This window comes from Erigeron canadensis, chromosome 9, assembly GCF_010389155.1.
Source record: "Erigeron canadensis isolate Cc75 chromosome 9, C_canadensis_v1, whole genome shotgun sequence".
In the NCBI taxonomy this organism is placed as follows: domain Eukaryota; kingdom Viridiplantae; phylum Streptophyta; class Magnoliopsida; order Asterales; family Asteraceae; genus Erigeron; species Erigeron canadensis.
The window spans coordinates 36,374,350-36,392,922 of NC_057769.1; the positions used below are offsets into that span (position 1 = coordinate 36,374,350).

The window sequence follows — 18,573 nt, forward strand, 5'->3', positions numbered from 1 at the left end:
TCAAGCTACAACTGTACTGAAGCCTGTTTCCAGTCCACGTGGAGTTCAATGGGTTACACCAAAGGGGTTTGCAGGGCCAAGGTCTAGAGCATGAAGCTTGAAGCCTGCTTAAGTATTTATCTATGTTTTATGAATTTCAAAACAATATTAGGTGTTGTGTTTGTTTTATTTTGTTTTCTGGATACAAACTTTGGTAATGTGTTGTGTTTGTCATGCTTAAGTATTTATCTACTTAAGTATTTATCTACTTTATTTAGGTCAAAACTGGTAATGTGATTTGTATTGCTTTCAAGCATGATTTTGGTAATTATAAGTCACAAGTTATGGTACTATATGTTGTTGCAAATGCAGAAAATTTCGATTTCATTACTTCACAAAACTGCAGAAAATTTCCATTAGATTTCATTACTTCATTACATCAGATTACATTACATTGTGGATTTCCAAAAACTACAGAAAATTTACATTCTACATTACCATACATTACAAGATTACATGACTAAATTATAAGACAAAAACTGCATTACATTGCCTGCAAATGCATAAAAGCATTGACTTCCAAAAGAGTAAAAACCATTGCCTGCAAATGCATTACATTGTCTGCAAACTACAAAAGACTAAAAGCCATGGATTTCCCATTTTTTTTTCATTTAGTGGATACACATGAAATCCACATAACCAGACAAAAGAAAACCCAACTTCCAATCAGTCCTAACTTCATCTTTCTTGCTTGTTGTTCCTTGAATTTCAATCGATCTTCCACTTTGTTTTTGGCACTTAACAATCCAGGAATTATTTGCACAGATCTTGGACACATAGGTGGGTCAAACCATGCGAAAACTCACATCTTGGTACCTGAAATTTATGGTTTAATAATCCCTTAAAAATCCAGAAATTAAAAAATTAGAGCTTTTTTACACTTACCTGAGAACAACAAAAGAACCTTCTCCCGGGGTTGGTGTCGGTCCATGAACACTTTACATTGGCAACAAGACCACAATAACATCGAACCATGGTTTGTTTTGAGGTTGTGGAGTTTTAGGGTTTTTGTTAAGAAGCAGATAAAGAAGAAAAGGGAAAGAAAAGTGTGTGTAACGTTTGTATATATATATATATATATTATTTTATCTTTATTAAACTAAAACGAACGTTATATGGAGGAAATGATAGAATTGGCCTCACGTGAAACGCATGTGTAAGGGTTAACGGCTCAAATACAACTTCGTTTGGTTGCGGTGTCTAAATTGAAAAAAATGACAAACGTTAGGGGTTTTATTGTAATTAATTTACTTTAGAGGCAAAACTGTGAAAATTGATAAGTTGAGGGACGAAAAATGTAATTTTCTCTAGTAAAAATTTATACATAACTACATAAGTACCCACATCGGCCCAATTAACACAATAAAGCCCATTAAATAACCCAACCAACTGATTGTTGAGCCTCCGTGGCCATCTTTTGGTCCAATAAAATTAACCAAATTTCTACGCTCATTATTTCTTCCACCGGAATCAAACCACCAAAAGCAAAACTCAGGTTCGGATTTCTGTTTTTTGTTTCTTAATATTTATTTATGTCTGATTCTGCATATAAAACAACTTATAATACTATTCTTTACATTTCTTGATTTGTCTAAAGTTAGAAATATTTAGCTCATATATAGATTTTGTGTATAATAGAATACTTAGAAGTAAATTCTAGGATTTATATTAGAGTACATGAAAATCTAGTAGCTTTTTTTTTTTTTTTGTAATACTCCTATTATGTTTAGTCTTTTATTATAGTCTGAACATTGCTTTTAGGGTAGTGTATTTGGGGCGAGCCGTGTGGGTCGGTCAGTATTGTGTGCTGTCAATGATTTTTAGGTAATGCAATATAGTTAGTTTTTTAATAAGTATAAATAGGAGTTGGTAGTGGTATAAAAATGTGTCGAAGATGGTCTCGAGTTTGTAGCCTAGTTGGTTTTCAAGATAGGGCGGTTTATCTTGTCAGGCCGCCGGGTGAGGCTGATTAACTGTGTGGGCGAGTTGGGGTCGTTGAAAAATCAAACTTTTTGAAAGATCAACCTTTTTTTTGGAAAGATGATAAAGGATGGGGGGAGTTTTGTAAATTAGCTGATAAGGCCATTTGGCCCATTTGTAATAGATTGCTAAGTTGCCGTTTATTTATGAGATAGGTGACTGTTTGGACTTGTATCAGGAAATGACTTTGAAACTTGATAGCTTTTTTCGTATGCCTTGTTTTTTGAGTTTAGTTATGCCGAGCATTCCACAGATGGGGTGTGCAGGAAGGTTTTTATTATAGCCATTTAGCAGTGTACCAAGATTGGAATGTTAGAGCCTTACATGTATCAATGTTTGAATATGTGTCAGTGAGATTGACAGTAGCATCATTTCCACAAGAAGTCCGAAATATTGTTTATTTGATATAATAGAAGCATGAATCTAGCATCTAGGAGCATTTTTAAAGTTGATGCATTGACAAGTCTGAGTGCTTTGTAAATGCAATGTATTGCTTTCTTAAAGATGCTTCTTCTAAACTCTCTGAGTCTGTGTACCAATGTTTTGCTATACTTTGATGAGTTAATATATTGCGTCACACCATTTGTATTTTTTAGATACAGCTGCAGAAATGTTAGACTGGTAGGTGTAGGAATAAGACCTCAACGTAGTGTATGCCTTTACAACTGTTAGTGACTGTATTCAATATCGTGGATGTGATCATGTGGTTTGTTCTCTATCAAAATATGCCCCAGCCTTTAAGTTGAACTCTCGCTCAGTAGAATTTCTTCGAACAATCTTCATTTTTTTTCTGCATTCCACACAATCATCAAGATTCTCCCCCTCTGCTGTAGTTATCAGATTGGGTGAGCTTCTTTGGTATTAGAATTAAACCGGGATTGTCATTTTGGTATAGATACAGGGGAATGATTAGGAGAACTGAAATCATCCTCTGTTGTGAGAGTAGGGACTGGATCTGTATCCGGACTCGTAGTTTCGATTCTTGTGTGATTTGCATTTGCAAGGTAGCCTAACTGGGCAGCTACTAGAGTGAAATGAGCTCTTTCATCTTGTATATATCTAATCACAAAATGATTACCCAGTAGTAATCTGTAGTTCTAAACTTGTACTCGTATAAAAGTCAAAGTCGACTGAAAAAGTCAAAGCTATAAATTCATTACTCAACTGCTTAAGTTCCAGGAGTAACTACCTTTGCTACACTTACATCCCCTTACGATCTCTGAGTCAATTACTTTTATGCTGCATTCGAGGTTGATTGTCTGTGATGCTACATACTGTAGAAACGGAGGGTGATGATGGTATGCCTCTAAACGGAAATTAGATACACCGCGTCAATTAGTATGCCATTAAATGTAGATTGGTTTTGACTTGAACCTTTTATCGAAATGCGGTTTCTGCTTAATCTTAAAATCCATGTTGCCGATTTCTGTTTAGGTTGTATTTTGATATTATTTGTGCATGCTGAATTACTGTGTTACTCTCTTGATAATGTTGTAGAAATGTATATCCTTTATTAAAAAGCAATTATATAGTTTTTGTAATTAGTTGAGACTAATGTTGATCACATGTTTTGTGATAAAATGTTATCAGACAATTGAACTGTTTGTGTTTTTTTTATATAAATAAAACAGAGAGAAAGACAGTTGAACATGTTTGCATCAACTTTATAATGATTGATTTGGGTCTGGGCCCTGGGGCATTCTTTTATTCTACCATACTATTGAAAATTATTTGTTACTCAACATCATTACAAACTAACTGATGACAGCTATTTGTCCAAAGCATTTGTTTACTTTATCTTTACCGATTGTTACTCGTGGTAATTAAGGTCCATACCGAAAGATCCTTTTTAAACAATGTGCTAAGTCAAAAATTGATATTATGTATGGACAACGTATAATACATTCCATCAATTTCTGTTTCATGTTTGTGTGTTTGCTTCTAAGTAGATAAATGGTAACCTATTCTTGGAGTTTTTTAACCTTTCCTTGTTTTGCTTACGTAAAGTAGCCTTCTATATTCAAAATTACTATTGTATCGTATAAAACTGCATTAAAGTCTCTTTTCTACTTGTGATGTTTGCTGTTAATGATATAGTAAAAGCATTCTATATGTGTATATTTCATTGTACACAACCTGAATGAAGTCTGTTCTAAATGCATGCAGGGGAATTATAAAACTTAAATGTATATGTGAAAGAAAATCTTTGAAGCGAGGTATGGGAGCATCAAGGTCTCCGAAGTTATCTGGTATTCAAAAGCAAGTTCTTTCGTTGTACAGAGGATTCCTTAGAACAGCACGCTCTAAACCCCAAGAAAACCGGGCTCAAATTGAATCGCTTGTATCAGCTGAGTTTCGTAGAAATTCAGAAATGATTGATCGCAAGAATTTTCTACATATTGAGTACCTGCTTCGCCGTGGTAAGAAGCAACTTGATCAACTGAAAACTGTTGATTCTGTTAGGTTATCTTCTTCACATGTAGAACAATCTGATACTAGAAACCCTTAGTCTGGTAATATCATCATTACTATTTACGATCTTCTTTGTTCTGATTCCAATCCAATTAGTGTTCAATCTTCAGCTATTCACGAAAATTGATATCTCAATAAAGTTAAAGAAAACATGATCTAGAGAATTATCTTGTGATTATCGAGCTCTTTGATTCGGCTTCAAGATGTAATTGTATTTAAACAGGCTTTTTAATCGTCTTACAGCTATATGCTTTATAGATTGTATTTGAATGCAACAATTTTACCAACTGGAACTTCAGAATTAATTTGCACTTACTTGGCTGTGTTTATGGAAACTCAGGAGGTTTTTCAATCTTAAAAGAAAAGCAGGAATTGTTACAAAAATTTTTTAACTGTTTGAATTTTATGGTTTTTGTTATTGTGGTAAGAAACGATGCAATAAACATGAGCAAACTAAATTGGATGTGGTGCATCTATCAGGCCGGATCAAAAAGACGGAATACCCAATCTATAAACTGGTACAATCACCTGCTATAATTAGTCCTATTCTTGGTGTCAGAGTTTCTAAAATACTAATAACAGCTCAGGATACGTACAGAAAATGGTTTTCAGTTTAGTTTGGAACCCAAATTGAACCAGGCCTTTTTTCACAGATAAACAAAACCTTAATATATTTTCATATATCTTAAAACCTTTAAGCCTTTAAAAGGTATCTCGTTTTGGGCCATGTTAGACCCGCTACTCAATCTGTCCGGTTCATTGTTCCATTTTACTTGGTTTATGTCTGTTGCCATGTCCCTACAACTATGGTATGGTATTACGCTATTTACTTCTCGTATTTGCCATTTGACCCGATTGGTGTGTGCAAACGAGTATCGGTTATCTTTTCTTAGTCTGATCTAGCTTTGCGTAGATGAAATCGTTGAAACAAAAGCGTGTCGTCCTTTTTCTTGAGGCGCCTAGGTTTGTCCGAAGTGGTTTGAAAGATCAGGTTTGATGTTTGATTAACATGAGTTGGATCATCATAAAATGACAATAGCATCAACATCTTGTAAAAGGGTGATCAATTAGACAACCACAACTCGTTGGTGGACCTGTGAAACTTCTATCTTGTACCACACATGTACTTCAAGTTTACAAGCTTTGTACTACTAATTTTTTCTTGCAGTACCTTCCACCAACCTTCAAAGATATTTTTTGCAAAATCTATATTTCAAACATGCATCTTGTTTAATGAAGTAATAATAGTAGTTGATGGATTATAGTACAAAGCAGTACATTTTACCAATAACATCATAATAGCCTGATGGAAATGTACCAGAACTATATTTGACAATACAGAGAGTTTTTAATACAAGTGAGCAATTCGTCTAGTAGTCCGGGAGAGAGGTGGGAGATTTTACCCCTTTCTGGAGGTCTCAGGTTAAAACCCGGGCATTAGCTAGATCTCTTAATGACACATGGAAAATGATCCATCTTTAATTCAGATATTTTGAAAGGCGTTTATTTGCATCCTATTTCATTCCGATCCTTTCAAAAGTGTTAGTCGCTTGCGTTTTTCGCGTCACATGGTCACAAAAGTGATAGGATTATAGTGACTTGAACGGTATCCATCAAAATTATTCACATCTTATTAGGCTTCATACCGAAAATCCTCACCAGAATTTGACATTTTTTTCGCATACATACAAAGACATTAATTTATGACCCATTGCCCATTGGTTTAGCCTTAACAAAATTACTTCTATGCATGTAAAACCAAATCCCATGTTATAAAAGTCAAAATCCATTGCTTGTACAAATTTTCTAAATAATCTTGAATGTGTTTATTGTAAACAGCCTATCGTTCATTTCATCACTGCAACAAGTTCTCTAGAATTTTCATACCAATCTAAGTATTTGATATAAACATGTATATATATATAAATTTGTATGATATTTACAGCCAATCCATGTACATAAGATAATCTAAAAGGTAATCAAGAATCTACATAGAGAAACAATCACTACTAGCGGCAGTGATGGCAGTGGTGGAACCTTTAACTGGTGGAGCAACTCTTAGATGATCGCCAACTCCCTCCCATCTCCGTTTGGATGATGGTCGTGGGAGGTCTTCGGGCACGATCGTTTCCAACGAGTTCAATTGCCATGATGGACACATTCTCTTGCCACTCCATCTCCTTTGCTTGACCTTCGACTCTATAACGCCTTTTGGCTCAATGGCAATCGCTAAGTCATGATTATTTCCCGTTAGCCCTTCCATTTGTAGACAAATTATCACACATGCCATCCCAACTGCACACTGATTCCTCCATGAAACTTCCCTCTTTGGTGATCTACATAATCACAACCCAAAAACATTTAATATACAGGAATTTTTACATCTTTGTTTTGAAAGCCTTCCATTCGAAACAATTTTCACATATTTACATGTTATGTAAATTCGTGTTTTAGAAAGCTAAAGTTACATAAAACATATACACGTATTAAAGTCAAGTTTTGAACCCATGATCACACGTGACATGAAAAATACAAGAAAAGCAAAAAGTTACTCCCTCCCTCCCTCCCAAAATAACTAATAAACACGTCAATATAACTTGACACCTTAGCTACCTTTGCACAGATTTGGTGTTTATGCAAAAGTGACCAAAACCATATATAACTCTGAATATCAATATACCTATTTAATAAAAATTAGATCATACCTGGTGGAAACCGGTGGTTGAGCGGTGGTGGGAGGGGATGAAAGTGGCCGGGAGCTGAGACAGCATGTGGTAGTCAACACCATCTTCGAATTTCCTCTGTTTTTTCCGGTGGAAAATTTGTTTTCCAAAAATATGGGAGGTGATCTAAATATGCAAGGCTTTTTATAAGGTGTCATTGGTCAAGTACTGCTTAACTATCCACCAACACCATGGTTCGCCCACGTGGGTTGGACCCACTTATATAGTCAATTTTTAACAAATAATGCCTAATTTCCATAAAGAAAATTATCATTATTATTATTATTTGATATATTTTTCCATTAAGGCGTGAAGAGCGAGGCTTGTTTACCGTCGAACGATTGGATAGGGACTAGGTGAGCATACTTGCACGTTTCCTTTTGAAACAGACCACTTGAAATTGGGGAGTGATATATATACAACAATTTTTTGACATTTACAACAAATATATATTTTATACTGCACAGTGTACAACTGTATAAAAAATGTATTGTTGTAAACGGTTAAATGTTATTGTAGATATATCACTTCCCCTTGAAATTAGTTAAGTTAATACCTAAATGAAGAAAACTACTTATTTTTATATAACTATGTTTCACTTATTTATTATATAAATAAATTTTATATAAATCTTAATCGAATAATCGAATCTATAAAACATATGACAAATATGTCAAATTATCTATGGATAAGGTAAGATAAATGTCTTCATGCGGATTAAACCTATGAAAAATGTTATTTTAAGTGAAAATAGGCATTTCATCTTTTGATAGATATCCTTCTTCTAGGATCAAATATAGAGCGTTACATTTTGATATTAAGAGTGTGAATATATTGTTGAATAGAAATTGGGATGATATAGATTTCAATTTTTAGTATTTCAACATTCGCACTTGCTAGTTACTAACCAAGATATACGATAGGATGTGAAATGTAAGGCTTTTTCAACAATTCGTCACCATCCTTTTCTTAAACTCGACAGTAAAAGACATTATCGGCACACCCTTTACTTGAGTGCTAATCCTTGAAACCCGTCATTGAGGAGAAGAAAGGAGGACTAGGATGGGTTGGACACTTGGACCCATTCTTTTGTTAACCAAATTAAAATAAATTGCTTTTCGTGTATATTTTATTAATTAATAATAAGAACATAACATTAAAAACGATAAGAAATATATATATTTTTTGGTCAAGAGTGTGTTACTAAAAATTAAGTGCATAAGAAGAAGGAAGTGAGAATAATTATATGGAAAATGATTAATTAACTTAATGTTTAAAAATTAATTTAAAATCTTAAAAATTTGATATGTAGATTTCATTAATTCTTTTACCTAATTTTGTCTCTTGATTTTTTCATATATCACCATGCTATAATTAAATTGATTATTAGGCATACCAATTAAGCTGATTTACAATAAAAGTTGTACATCATACCTGTTTTGTTTTTTGAAGGACCAAAAGTGCCCGATAACAAGTAATCAAGGTACTACAAGTATATAAATACCACATATGATAAAGGTCAACGTTTATACAGTACTTTGTTGGTTACACAATCACATACTTTTGATCAGAAGAATACAAGCTAGCTGAAAAGTGAAAACAACCGCCAGGCCAGGAAGACACCGGAGAAATCTGTCGGCGATAATCCACGTCATACCCAGGTCTTCCGATCTTCGTCTTTTTCATACTTTACTACTGCTGTAGCCAATGATTTTTGCGTACTTTTATATCAGTTGCTATGAGCCTCACTTAATTTTCAACAATCCAATTTAAATTTTCTTAAATTTCTATTTTTGTTATTATACATTAATGCATATATATATAGCCATATACATATAATATAAAAATTGGTTGACACAATCTTTTATATAAAATTTACGCAAAAATGGGTGGCTATCAGAAGATATGGGAGCCAAGATTTGATGGGGTACTTCTGGGTTTGACTTGGATTGACTCCCTCAGCTTTAATTTACAACTCCAAACGGGATATCGACTTGAAGAATTCCGGATTAATTAAGGTTTTGTATTTCTGACCCACCAACCCGTCAAGTTTGTGTTTTTTTTTTCAAGTCGGGTTAGGTGTGGTTTTGGGTCAACCAGTCCACCTGCAAACATGATTTCTTTTCAAGTTTGTAGTTTTAATAGCTTTTATAAGTAAGTTTGTTGTTTTGTTATGTGCAAAAAAATTTACAATAGGTTGACGTTAAACTCATTTGACCCGAAACTATTCCTTTTGACCCATATTCAACACGCCAACCTAAGAACTTGTTTGACCCATCTTTAATCAAGTTATGAGAGTCTGGTTCGGCGCAGTAGCTAAGTGGTGGGTCAGGTTAAGGTTGAAGAATTTCAACCCGTCAATATATGAACCCGAACCCAGCCACCTAAAGCAGACCTGAGTGCAGCCTAATGATCATTAGTTCACTAATAATGTGCTTCATGATTTGTTAGGTTGTTATGTATGCAGTAGGCATGTAATTATGCAACCCATTATCTGAGTTTGCAACTGAAGGAATTAAAATCAAAGATGAAAACATTTTTTTAAAACTAATGTATGTTTTTAGTATTTAAATGTAATGTGCAGATAAGGTTATTAGGCTAACCTATTACTTCGTGTTTTGGGGTGTTACAGTTATTGCGTACAAATTTGCGTTGCATGTGTATTGAATTGAATTCATGATTACCTTTGTGTTCTATATTTGATATATAAATTTTTTACTGCGAATAATGGAAGTGAATTCTTAAATATTAGCCGAGGTATGTCTTTTCTGATGAAAGTTCCTGGAAGCCCCAGTGATAGTTACTGATAATTTTATAGAATGCATTATAACTTTTAGTTACACATGACAAAGAATAGTAGTATTAGCCTTGATGCCGCTGGATGGATCCAAATATAAAGTTACAATTGGTACAAACAAAGAAAACAAAAATGGCAGCATCAATCTGAGATAAAATACTAATGAAATGACTGTGACCTGTGAAACGATATGGGTTAAAAAGAGTCATCTTTGTTTGGCTGGTAAATGTAACGATCAATGAATGATTAACTATTTATTTATGGATTGTGACCCATGAAGCAATATTAATTAATTGTCTTCCCTTCATTTACTAATTTAGTTCAACACTACGTTACGACAGTTCATCATTGTTGAAGAAATGGGAGCCAGGCTCACAGCATTTGAAAACAGGTCCAATGTGGAAATGGAAATTCGTGTTTTTTTTCCACCTGATCGGCCAGACAGATATCGCATGATCATTAGAGTCAAACCAGGGAAAGTTAGGAATGTATTGACTAAAAGGTTATGCAATTGTGAAAATCATTTCACTGGCAAACCTGATAACCAATATCTTCCTGATGGTTTTCATGGACGGGATTTAGAGTGGTGTAACTTTGCTTCCATGGGAAGTTAAGTAGTACGCAAAAACCAATACCTTCACTAGCTTTTTCAGACTCAAGTAAGGATCCTTATCCCACTCTGTCTCATAGTCTAATGGTTTACTGTTACCAAATCCTAAAATGTTGTCGGATATGCATACCAACAGCTAAGATTAAACATTAGTAATCTACTAATCTTTACAGGATCAGGTATCATAAAAATCTTAGCTAAATAACCAAAGCATAAAAAAATAGATGACAATTGTCTGGAAGTGATCCACCCATAATATAACGACATATAAGCAGCATAAGCTGGTACACAAGAAATAACGCAGACGCAGTTCTAAACTTGAAACACATTCCTTTACATGGTACAACACATGATTTGTATTCATGGGTGTAATTGATTGTAATTATCATATACTGTTAATGTTTAACGTTATTTACTGCTCTACAAAAAATTCATTATGCAGCTGCCACAAGTTTGCGATTGAGAGACCGAAAGGCAAAGATTACCTGTTGCTGAAGTAGTGCGTCTAGTTTGTAAGTTTTCTTCCGCATCTATGCCTGATATAGTAATATTTACACATGTTTGTGTATGTTTACCACAACCTTTTACAGTGAAGCTACTGATTTTCTATATATACGTTTCTTGAATGCAACAACCGACTCTACATGTATCTTCTATCCATTTTAGTTTCTAATAACGAATCAAGTTCATAAATTTAGTAATATAAGCATGTACATTTTATTATTTTAATTTGATAAGAGGGTTTTCATACTCAGGTGTTCACTTCATTAGCCTGCAGGATGGTTGGCATATTGCTGAGACATTGTCAAATTGTTTGGTATAATCATTGCATTTTGACTGCGTTTAGTTTAAAGAACTATTTAGTTGTGAAATTAAGAGCTACGCGTTATGGAGGCGGACTATAAGGAATGAAAAACACAGACACAACAATTTAGTTATTTGGTCTGAAATACTTGCAGTCTTATAGTAGTACTAGTCAGATGCCCGCACGATGCGGCGGTGCGGTGATGGTGGCGGCGGCGGGTGGTGGTGGTGGTAGTGGCGGTGTTGATTGTGGCATGGTTATTAATGTAAAAGTAATTGATATAAAAAGAGTTTTTGTAGTTATTTTAAGGGTTGAGGGATGTATGTTGGAGATCATTTCATTAAGGGTATTTATAGGTATATTAGGTGAAAATTGTTGGATTAATCGAGTTATTCACAAGTTCCGGGTTAAACGAGTGATAACATACAGGTCAAGTTATGGTGGTACTCGGTTATTTGGTTAGTCAAGTGCAGTTGAAAAAGTCTAATAGTTTTATATTAGGTATGTTTATTTAACTTGTTTTTAATAAGTTGGTGTAAATTTGGTGAGTATGTTGACCAAGTAATTAGGATATGCCCAAGTAATTAGGAAGTGAGGGCATGGAGATCATGGGCTGGAATACTATGGGTCACCGAGATATTAGGAGTAAATGGTATCCGTTAGTTAGTTTATTTCTGTATAAATAGCATAAGTGTAGTTCTTAGTTTTGTACCCTTTTCAATGATATTGTAAGTTTTTATCTCAAACTTTCTTCTGCAAATTCATTCATACATATTAGTGTGTTGATTGTGTGAGTTTGGGCCTGTAATTTCCAACATATTGGTATCAGAGCAAGGCTTAGAAAGAAGGCGTTTTGAGAGTCGTTTGTAGAAGGGGTCGCCCCAGGCTGCGGGGAAAACGCAGCAGCAACAAGAACCGGGTTTTGGTTCATGTAGGGGCTGATTTTGGAACACACAAACAGCAACAGTTTAATGAAGACAGTGAGCTGTTCGGGTCAAGTGTTGTCGTGAGAGAAACCGGGTGTACCGTTCAAGACAATGGGGGTGACCGTGAGGAACGTATGAAGCTGTCTAGGGGCTGTTTTGGTGTTGTTTTGTGGCTGTTTCGGGGCTGTTTTGGAGCCGTTTAATGGCTGTGTTCAGGCCTGTTTTACAGCAGTAAACGGAGACCTTGAGGGTGTTTTATGTCAGGCGTTGTTGCGGGTGAGGTACCGGTTAGGATGACGGGGGTGACGGGTAATCACAGCTGGGTCACGTAGGCTGTTAGTCATGAACAAAAGGAACACAAAGGGCTGTTTCAAAGCAGATTTCAGCAGGGTGCTCGTGTGTTTTGAAGTCCATGATCGGGTTGTTCGTGAGAAGAGGAGTTCGGCGTTATTGCGTGAAAAACGGGCGTAGAAGATCCGTCAAAGCAGGTGGCTTTGGATTTGGTTCGTTTGGCAAGTTGGAAGAAGACGTTATAAGCGGGTTGCTTTGTTTTCTTCTCGGTTGAGTGGCCTCTTGAACAAAGATGATCAGAAAAGGAAGATTAGTGAAAGAACGTGGTGTGACATTATGGTGTTGGAGTTCAAGTCGGGTGGCTTTGGATGTGACCGGGGTAGAGGTCGTTGATCCGTGATGAGCCAAGATGTTAATGAACGGTTCCAACATGAAGCCATGTGATATGTTACTAGTGTAGCGGTTTTATTTGAGTTGAACCTAGAAGACTTGAACATGACCGAGGTGAAAGTCAGGTGTTCATTAATGGTCAAGATCAATGATTCAACAAGATCGGTGTCCTGTATAAGTCGAGATGGTTCAGCAAGAAGGTGACTAAACGCTGCTGTGACGAGATTTGTGAATAACCAATTAAGCGGTGAATGTTGGATTAATCGAGTTATTCACAAGTTGCGGGTCAAACGAGTCATAACATACAGGTCAAGTTATGGTGGTACTCGGTTATTTGGCTAGTCAAGTGCAGTTGAAAAAGTCTAATAGTTTTATATTAGGTACGTTTATTTAACTTGTTTTTAATAAGTTGGTGTATTTATTTGGTCAGTACGTTGACCAAGTAATTAGGATATGCCCAAGTAATTAGGAAGTGAGGGCATGGAGATCATGGGCTAGAATATCATGGGTTAGGAGTAAATGGTATCCGTTAGTTAGTTTATTTCTGTATAAATAGTATAAGTGTAGTTCTTAGTTTTGTACCCTTTTCAATGCTGTTGTAAGTTTTTATCTCAAACTTTCTTCTGCAAATTCATTCATACAGATTAGTGTGTTGATTGTGTGAGTTTGGGCCTGTAATTTACAACGAAAATATTAAATTAGTAAATTAAAAGAGAGAGTGAAAATAAGAGGGTCAAATGCTTTATAAGGTAGTTAAGATACTCTCAGCGCTGCAAGGAAAACCTCATCTATATCGGTTTTTGTACTAGTATTGCATCTCACTTTTTTCTTATTTGCTTGCCACAATATAACATGAGGCGTACTTCTGCGATGTTGCCGTCTGTTTGGTGTTCTGAAATGGACTGTTCTACCTTCTGATCGAAAAGGGAGCCTTTAGATCTATGAGACGAATTTACAGCTTTAAACTATGTACTGCCAGAATAAACTTCATTTTTGCAAACTCTGCATACTATGTTAAATTCGACACGAAGTGATTCATCATCCTCAAACACGAGCCGGTCGTTAATTAGGGACGGTTTATAGATCAGATTCGGATCCCTCCGTTGTTTCCTTTTCCTTCCGCACCTTTTCCTCGGAATGAGAAAGAAGATGGTACACTTGAATTGTATTATTTAAGTGCTTATTGCTTGCCAAAAATCCGAGCGTAGACAGAGGAGAGAGTTAGAGTGACTCGTTAAAGACGAGAAGAAGCAGTCAACGGTTACCAGTTCCGTTAGCCGATTAGCAAGCGGTACTGGAGGAACAGGCTTAGTCAGAGATTCAAAGAGTTGGGTTCAAGGGGAACCTCTTCAATAGAAGAATCCGTGTGAGTGGGAAGGGATTGAATCATTCATTCATCTTTTATGTCTTCTTCCGTGATCCATTTCATGTCAACACTAATTACTCACTGAGTTTTGTAATTCATTTCTCTTTTCTGAATAGTTGGTTGTGTTGGATGATTGATGGGTAGTGTTAGATTTAGGTTGTTTTTCAAAATGTGGTGCTCAGCAATATCTTCCAGCAGAGCCCAAAATCGGCACGAATATGTTCTTTTTTTTCTTTGCTTTAGCCGAATACTTTAAGTAGAAAAACTCGCTGAAGCTGGTGAGACGTTCGGTCTATTCACACAGGCAAAGTTTATGGTTGACTGATATGACTCATCATCATTTAGCTATTGCATTTATTTTTCTCATTGCTAGGCATATGTATAGAACTAATTTTGGGATTGGGCAGGCTTATTTGTCAAAAAAAAATAGAGCACGTTATAAAGAATTAATAGGGCAGTTGAATATTTGAGAGAGAAAAACTCGTTAATTTGAAGAGTTAGTTTGTAGTATTTTATCCGGTATTTGTTTACTCATGTCATGTTTATGTTCAACGTTTTGTGTTCAAAATGGCTCTAATGCATATTCTTGAGCTTAAATTCTGCATGATACGTCTAGATTTGTATTCTAGAAACCTTGGTACTGGAAAACATATTTCATTAAGCAAGTTGAACTCTGGTAACGGCATACAATTTTTAGCTGCGGCTTTGCAATTAGCGAAATGCACACAATCCCTAGTTAGACATGCCTGTTTCTTCTTTTTGCAGCAGGCTTTGCACCAATTTCGACAGAGATAAACAAACCTCATTGTAAATTGCTCAGCATATAAACTTGGGCAGAGCGTAGCATTGTACTGTTCTTGCCTTCTCGGCCACTGTTCGTTGGTCACCATCTTTTACATGAGAATACAAAAGTGACATACTTAAAGTGTAAGACCAGAGCCGACCTTACGTATCAAATGTATCTCTTTGCATTTTGTATTAAAAAAAAGACAAAAGTGACACCCTATAAAAGTAAGACTAGATCTGGTCGTACATATTAAATGTATCGTTATGCCACAATACAACAGGAGGCATACTTCTTTTGTGTAACTGACTGTGTGGTGTTATGACAAAGGACCGTTCTACAGACAAATCTACAGCTCTAAACTATGTACTACCTCAATAAACATTGTGTTTGCGAACTCTGCATACTATAATATGTGTAATTAGTGGTTTATCCTGTACTTGTTTACTCATGTCATGTTTATGTTCAATGTTTTGTGTTCAAAATGGCTCTAATTAGGACCAGCCCCGATCATATTTTGTCTGGGCTTTATATGGTGAGTCCAAACTAGGATAGGACGAGTATGGGGCTTTGTCTATTTTGTAAATCTCCACTACCAATCATGAGGCTGCGGGTTAAAGCCTCATTGGAATAAATTATAAATGTATGAAATATGAATAATCGTATGATCTCGACCTGTTGAATAACGTTGTCTTTTAGGGGATACCTTTTTAAAATGAATTATGCGTTATGTAAAATTAGAATCACAAAATCAGTTGTAACAAAACGTGGTATAAAAATAGTATTTGGATTATCTTTTTTGCATTTTGAAATTAAGATAATCAGATAATCCGCGCATTTAGTGTTTGACAAATTTAGTTATTTAACAACTTAGAGGTGAAATGACTCTAATTTACATGTTTACTTCATTAATCATTGATACCTTTTATCTTAACATCTAATACTATATTTTCATGACAAACTGTGTAATGTATTTTTATTGAGAATATAAATGTGATATGTCGTATTTTATACTCATTTCCCACGGTTTAGTTAGTTGTTTAAGTAAGTTTTACGAGTCGTTTTTGTGTATATTTGGTACGTTTATGGTATTTGTTAGTGTTTCAGGAATTAACAGGTACTTAAGCGATAATATGAAGAAAACGAAGTTTCTGGAAGAATATGAGTGCTTACGGATGTTTTACGATGCACGAGAACGAAGATTAGAAGCTGGTCAAAGAAAGTCAATGCTGGTCAACGCAAGTCAACGGGCACTGCGGTGCAGTAATGTGCTGCGTCGCAGTAATTCATGTCGAGGAACAAACTGCTTCGCAGTATGCTGAGACTGCGACACAGTCGTACCATATACAACCAAAGACCAGTCAACAGAAGTCAAAGTCAAGAAAGTCAAAACATTAGACTGCGACGCAGTCTGGGACTACGATGCAGTATATGTCGAATATGAACAATTTTTTTAGAAAGTTTAAATAGCTTGCTAAAACATTCTTGAAACCCTACCTTCACTTTTCAGTCGACTTTTGCAGCCTTTGGAGCAGATTTTCATCCGATTATTCTCCTTCAAAGAACTTCATTACGATTGGATCAATTCCGTTATTCGTTTTTCAATTCCTTGTATTCGGTAACGATGAATTCTTTCTATTTGATTGGATATTCGTATTTTAATATGAGTGGCTAATCGCCTTTTCATCCATCTTGATGGAGTGAGATAATATGTAAAGATTGCACTATTTTTATAATTCAAGTTGATTTAATTTAACGTTGTGTCGTGATCTTAGTTTTTTAATTCTTTGTTATTTAATTATTGATTACGGATAATTTTTTGCACAATCTTAGTGGCAACTCGGGTCGGGTAGAAGTTATTTTGATCGCTTGGTTAGAAGCGATTGGTTCTATGACGGGTACGTTAGAAGGTAATTAAAAATTAATAAGAATTAATGAGTTAATGGTTGGGTACAATCAATAGACACATTTGTTATCTGAAATGACCAAAACCATTGTTGAATTAGTGAAGTTATAAAAAGGCGTCTCGGGGTACCGGTCTTAATAATGGAACTAGTTTAAACAAGAGAGTCAAATGAAGTTGTAAACTTGACGGGTACGGGGTTAGCGATCAATTTGAATCTCGGTCATTGAATTAACTAAATGGAATTTGAACTTCAACAAATGTGCAATCTTAACATGTTGTCAAGCGAAATCAAGATGGGTGACCTTTAAAATTATTGTTTTAAACAACAAAATCTTCTTTCGATTAATCCTGAGGGATTACTGACTTTTCTCACTAACTACTTGCAACGTGGCAATTCGGCCACAAAACCCCCATTTTTACTTGAATCACTTAATTGTTACAATTGCTTACAATAGTCCTTGTGAACGATCTCGGCTTACCAGCTTTTAACTATACTGCATGCGATCAGGTACACTGCCTGTGAGTGTGTAGTAGTCAGTCCTTTGGTAATTCGTGTTTATAAATTTTATTACTAGATTTCACACATCACCATGTACGAATGAGGCTCATATAAAAGTTATTATATTCTATATCTTATTCAGATAATAATAAAAGTTCCAAACCAAAAATCTATAATTGTATACCAAATAGTAGCTGTAAACAAAAGCATATGTAGTATGATATCATACGTTCACGTTTTACGATATATATTTTGGTGCAATGAAATTCGCTTTTTTTTCTTAATTCAATTAGACATAAACTAGCTTATAACCAACGTAACACATGATATTTGTATAATTTTTGGCATTAAAAAACTTTTAACATTTGAAAACGGTTAACAACTAAATAGATATTTAGATTCTTTGGATAACATATATAATACCAAATTCATTATCAAGTGAAATTGTTAACAAATTATGATTTCAACCATAAAAACTAAATTATATACATATAACATTAAAGAGATATTATTATTAACATTTATTGTAACTATACTTCTACTCTTATCAAAGGTACTAAATGTGTTATTTTAATTCATGTATTTAAGCAATCACATCAAAAAACCATGTAATATTAGGTTTTTTTGAAAAATATTCATAGTGTCGTTGAAACAAAACGTTATTAATAGAAATAAAATGTAATTGAAATTTCTCATAACAATAAAATATTTTTGATGTTTTCTTATAATTATACACTAAAAAGGTATAATAAATAAATCATACAATTAAAATTCTTTACCAAAAGGTAATTAGTGAAGTAAATGATATAGGTTATCAACAAATAAATAAGTATATAATAAAATTATCTAAAAGTATCATATTAAATGGTATAGTTATCAACAAATCATTATCTTGGTTGAAGATGAAGATCATAAGGTGTTTGAAACTCCAAATCCTCTTAGACGCCTGCAATTTTCGACCTATGGTTTCCGTCTGACGTCTAGT

General features: G+C 34.8%; 2 protein-coding genes and 1 long non-coding RNA gene across 3 annotated transcripts; 2 read left to right on the forward strand and 1 right to left on the reverse strand.

Moving 5' to 3' along the window:
• The first annotated feature begins 1,432 nt into the window (after positions 1-1,432).
• Positions 1,433-4,658, forward strand: LOC122582637 (succinate dehydrogenase assembly factor 1, mitochondrial). The gene is made up of 2 exons (XM_043755057.1): positions 1,433-1,534; positions 4,186-4,658. Exon 2 carries the CDS (start codon positions 4,238-4,240, stop codon positions 4,526-4,528), a length of 291 nt encoding a protein of 96 aa, XP_043610992.1. The 5' UTR covers positions 1,433-1,534; positions 4,186-4,237; the 3' UTR covers positions 4,529-4,658.
• Positions 4,659-6,389: 1,731 nt separating this feature from the next.
• Positions 6,390-7,339, reverse strand: LOC122582659. The gene is made up of 2 exons (XM_043755082.1): positions 7,197-7,339; positions 6,390-6,827 (listed from the first exon to the last, which is right to left on the reverse strand). Exons 1-2 carry the CDS (start codon positions 7,277-7,279, stop codon positions 6,479-6,481), a joined length of 432 nt encoding a protein of 143 aa, XP_043611017.1. The 5' UTR covers positions 7,280-7,339; the 3' UTR covers positions 6,390-6,478.
• A 1,428-nt stretch (positions 7,340-8,767) lies between these two features.
• LOC122580964 lies at positions 8,768-16,727 on the forward strand. The gene is made up of 4 exons (XR_006320932.1): positions 8,768-8,875; positions 10,353-10,670; positions 11,064-11,133; positions 15,168-16,727. It is a non-coding gene; the product is annotated as an uncharacterized LOC122580964 (long non-coding RNA).
• Positions 16,728-18,573: the final 1,846 nt, after the last annotated feature.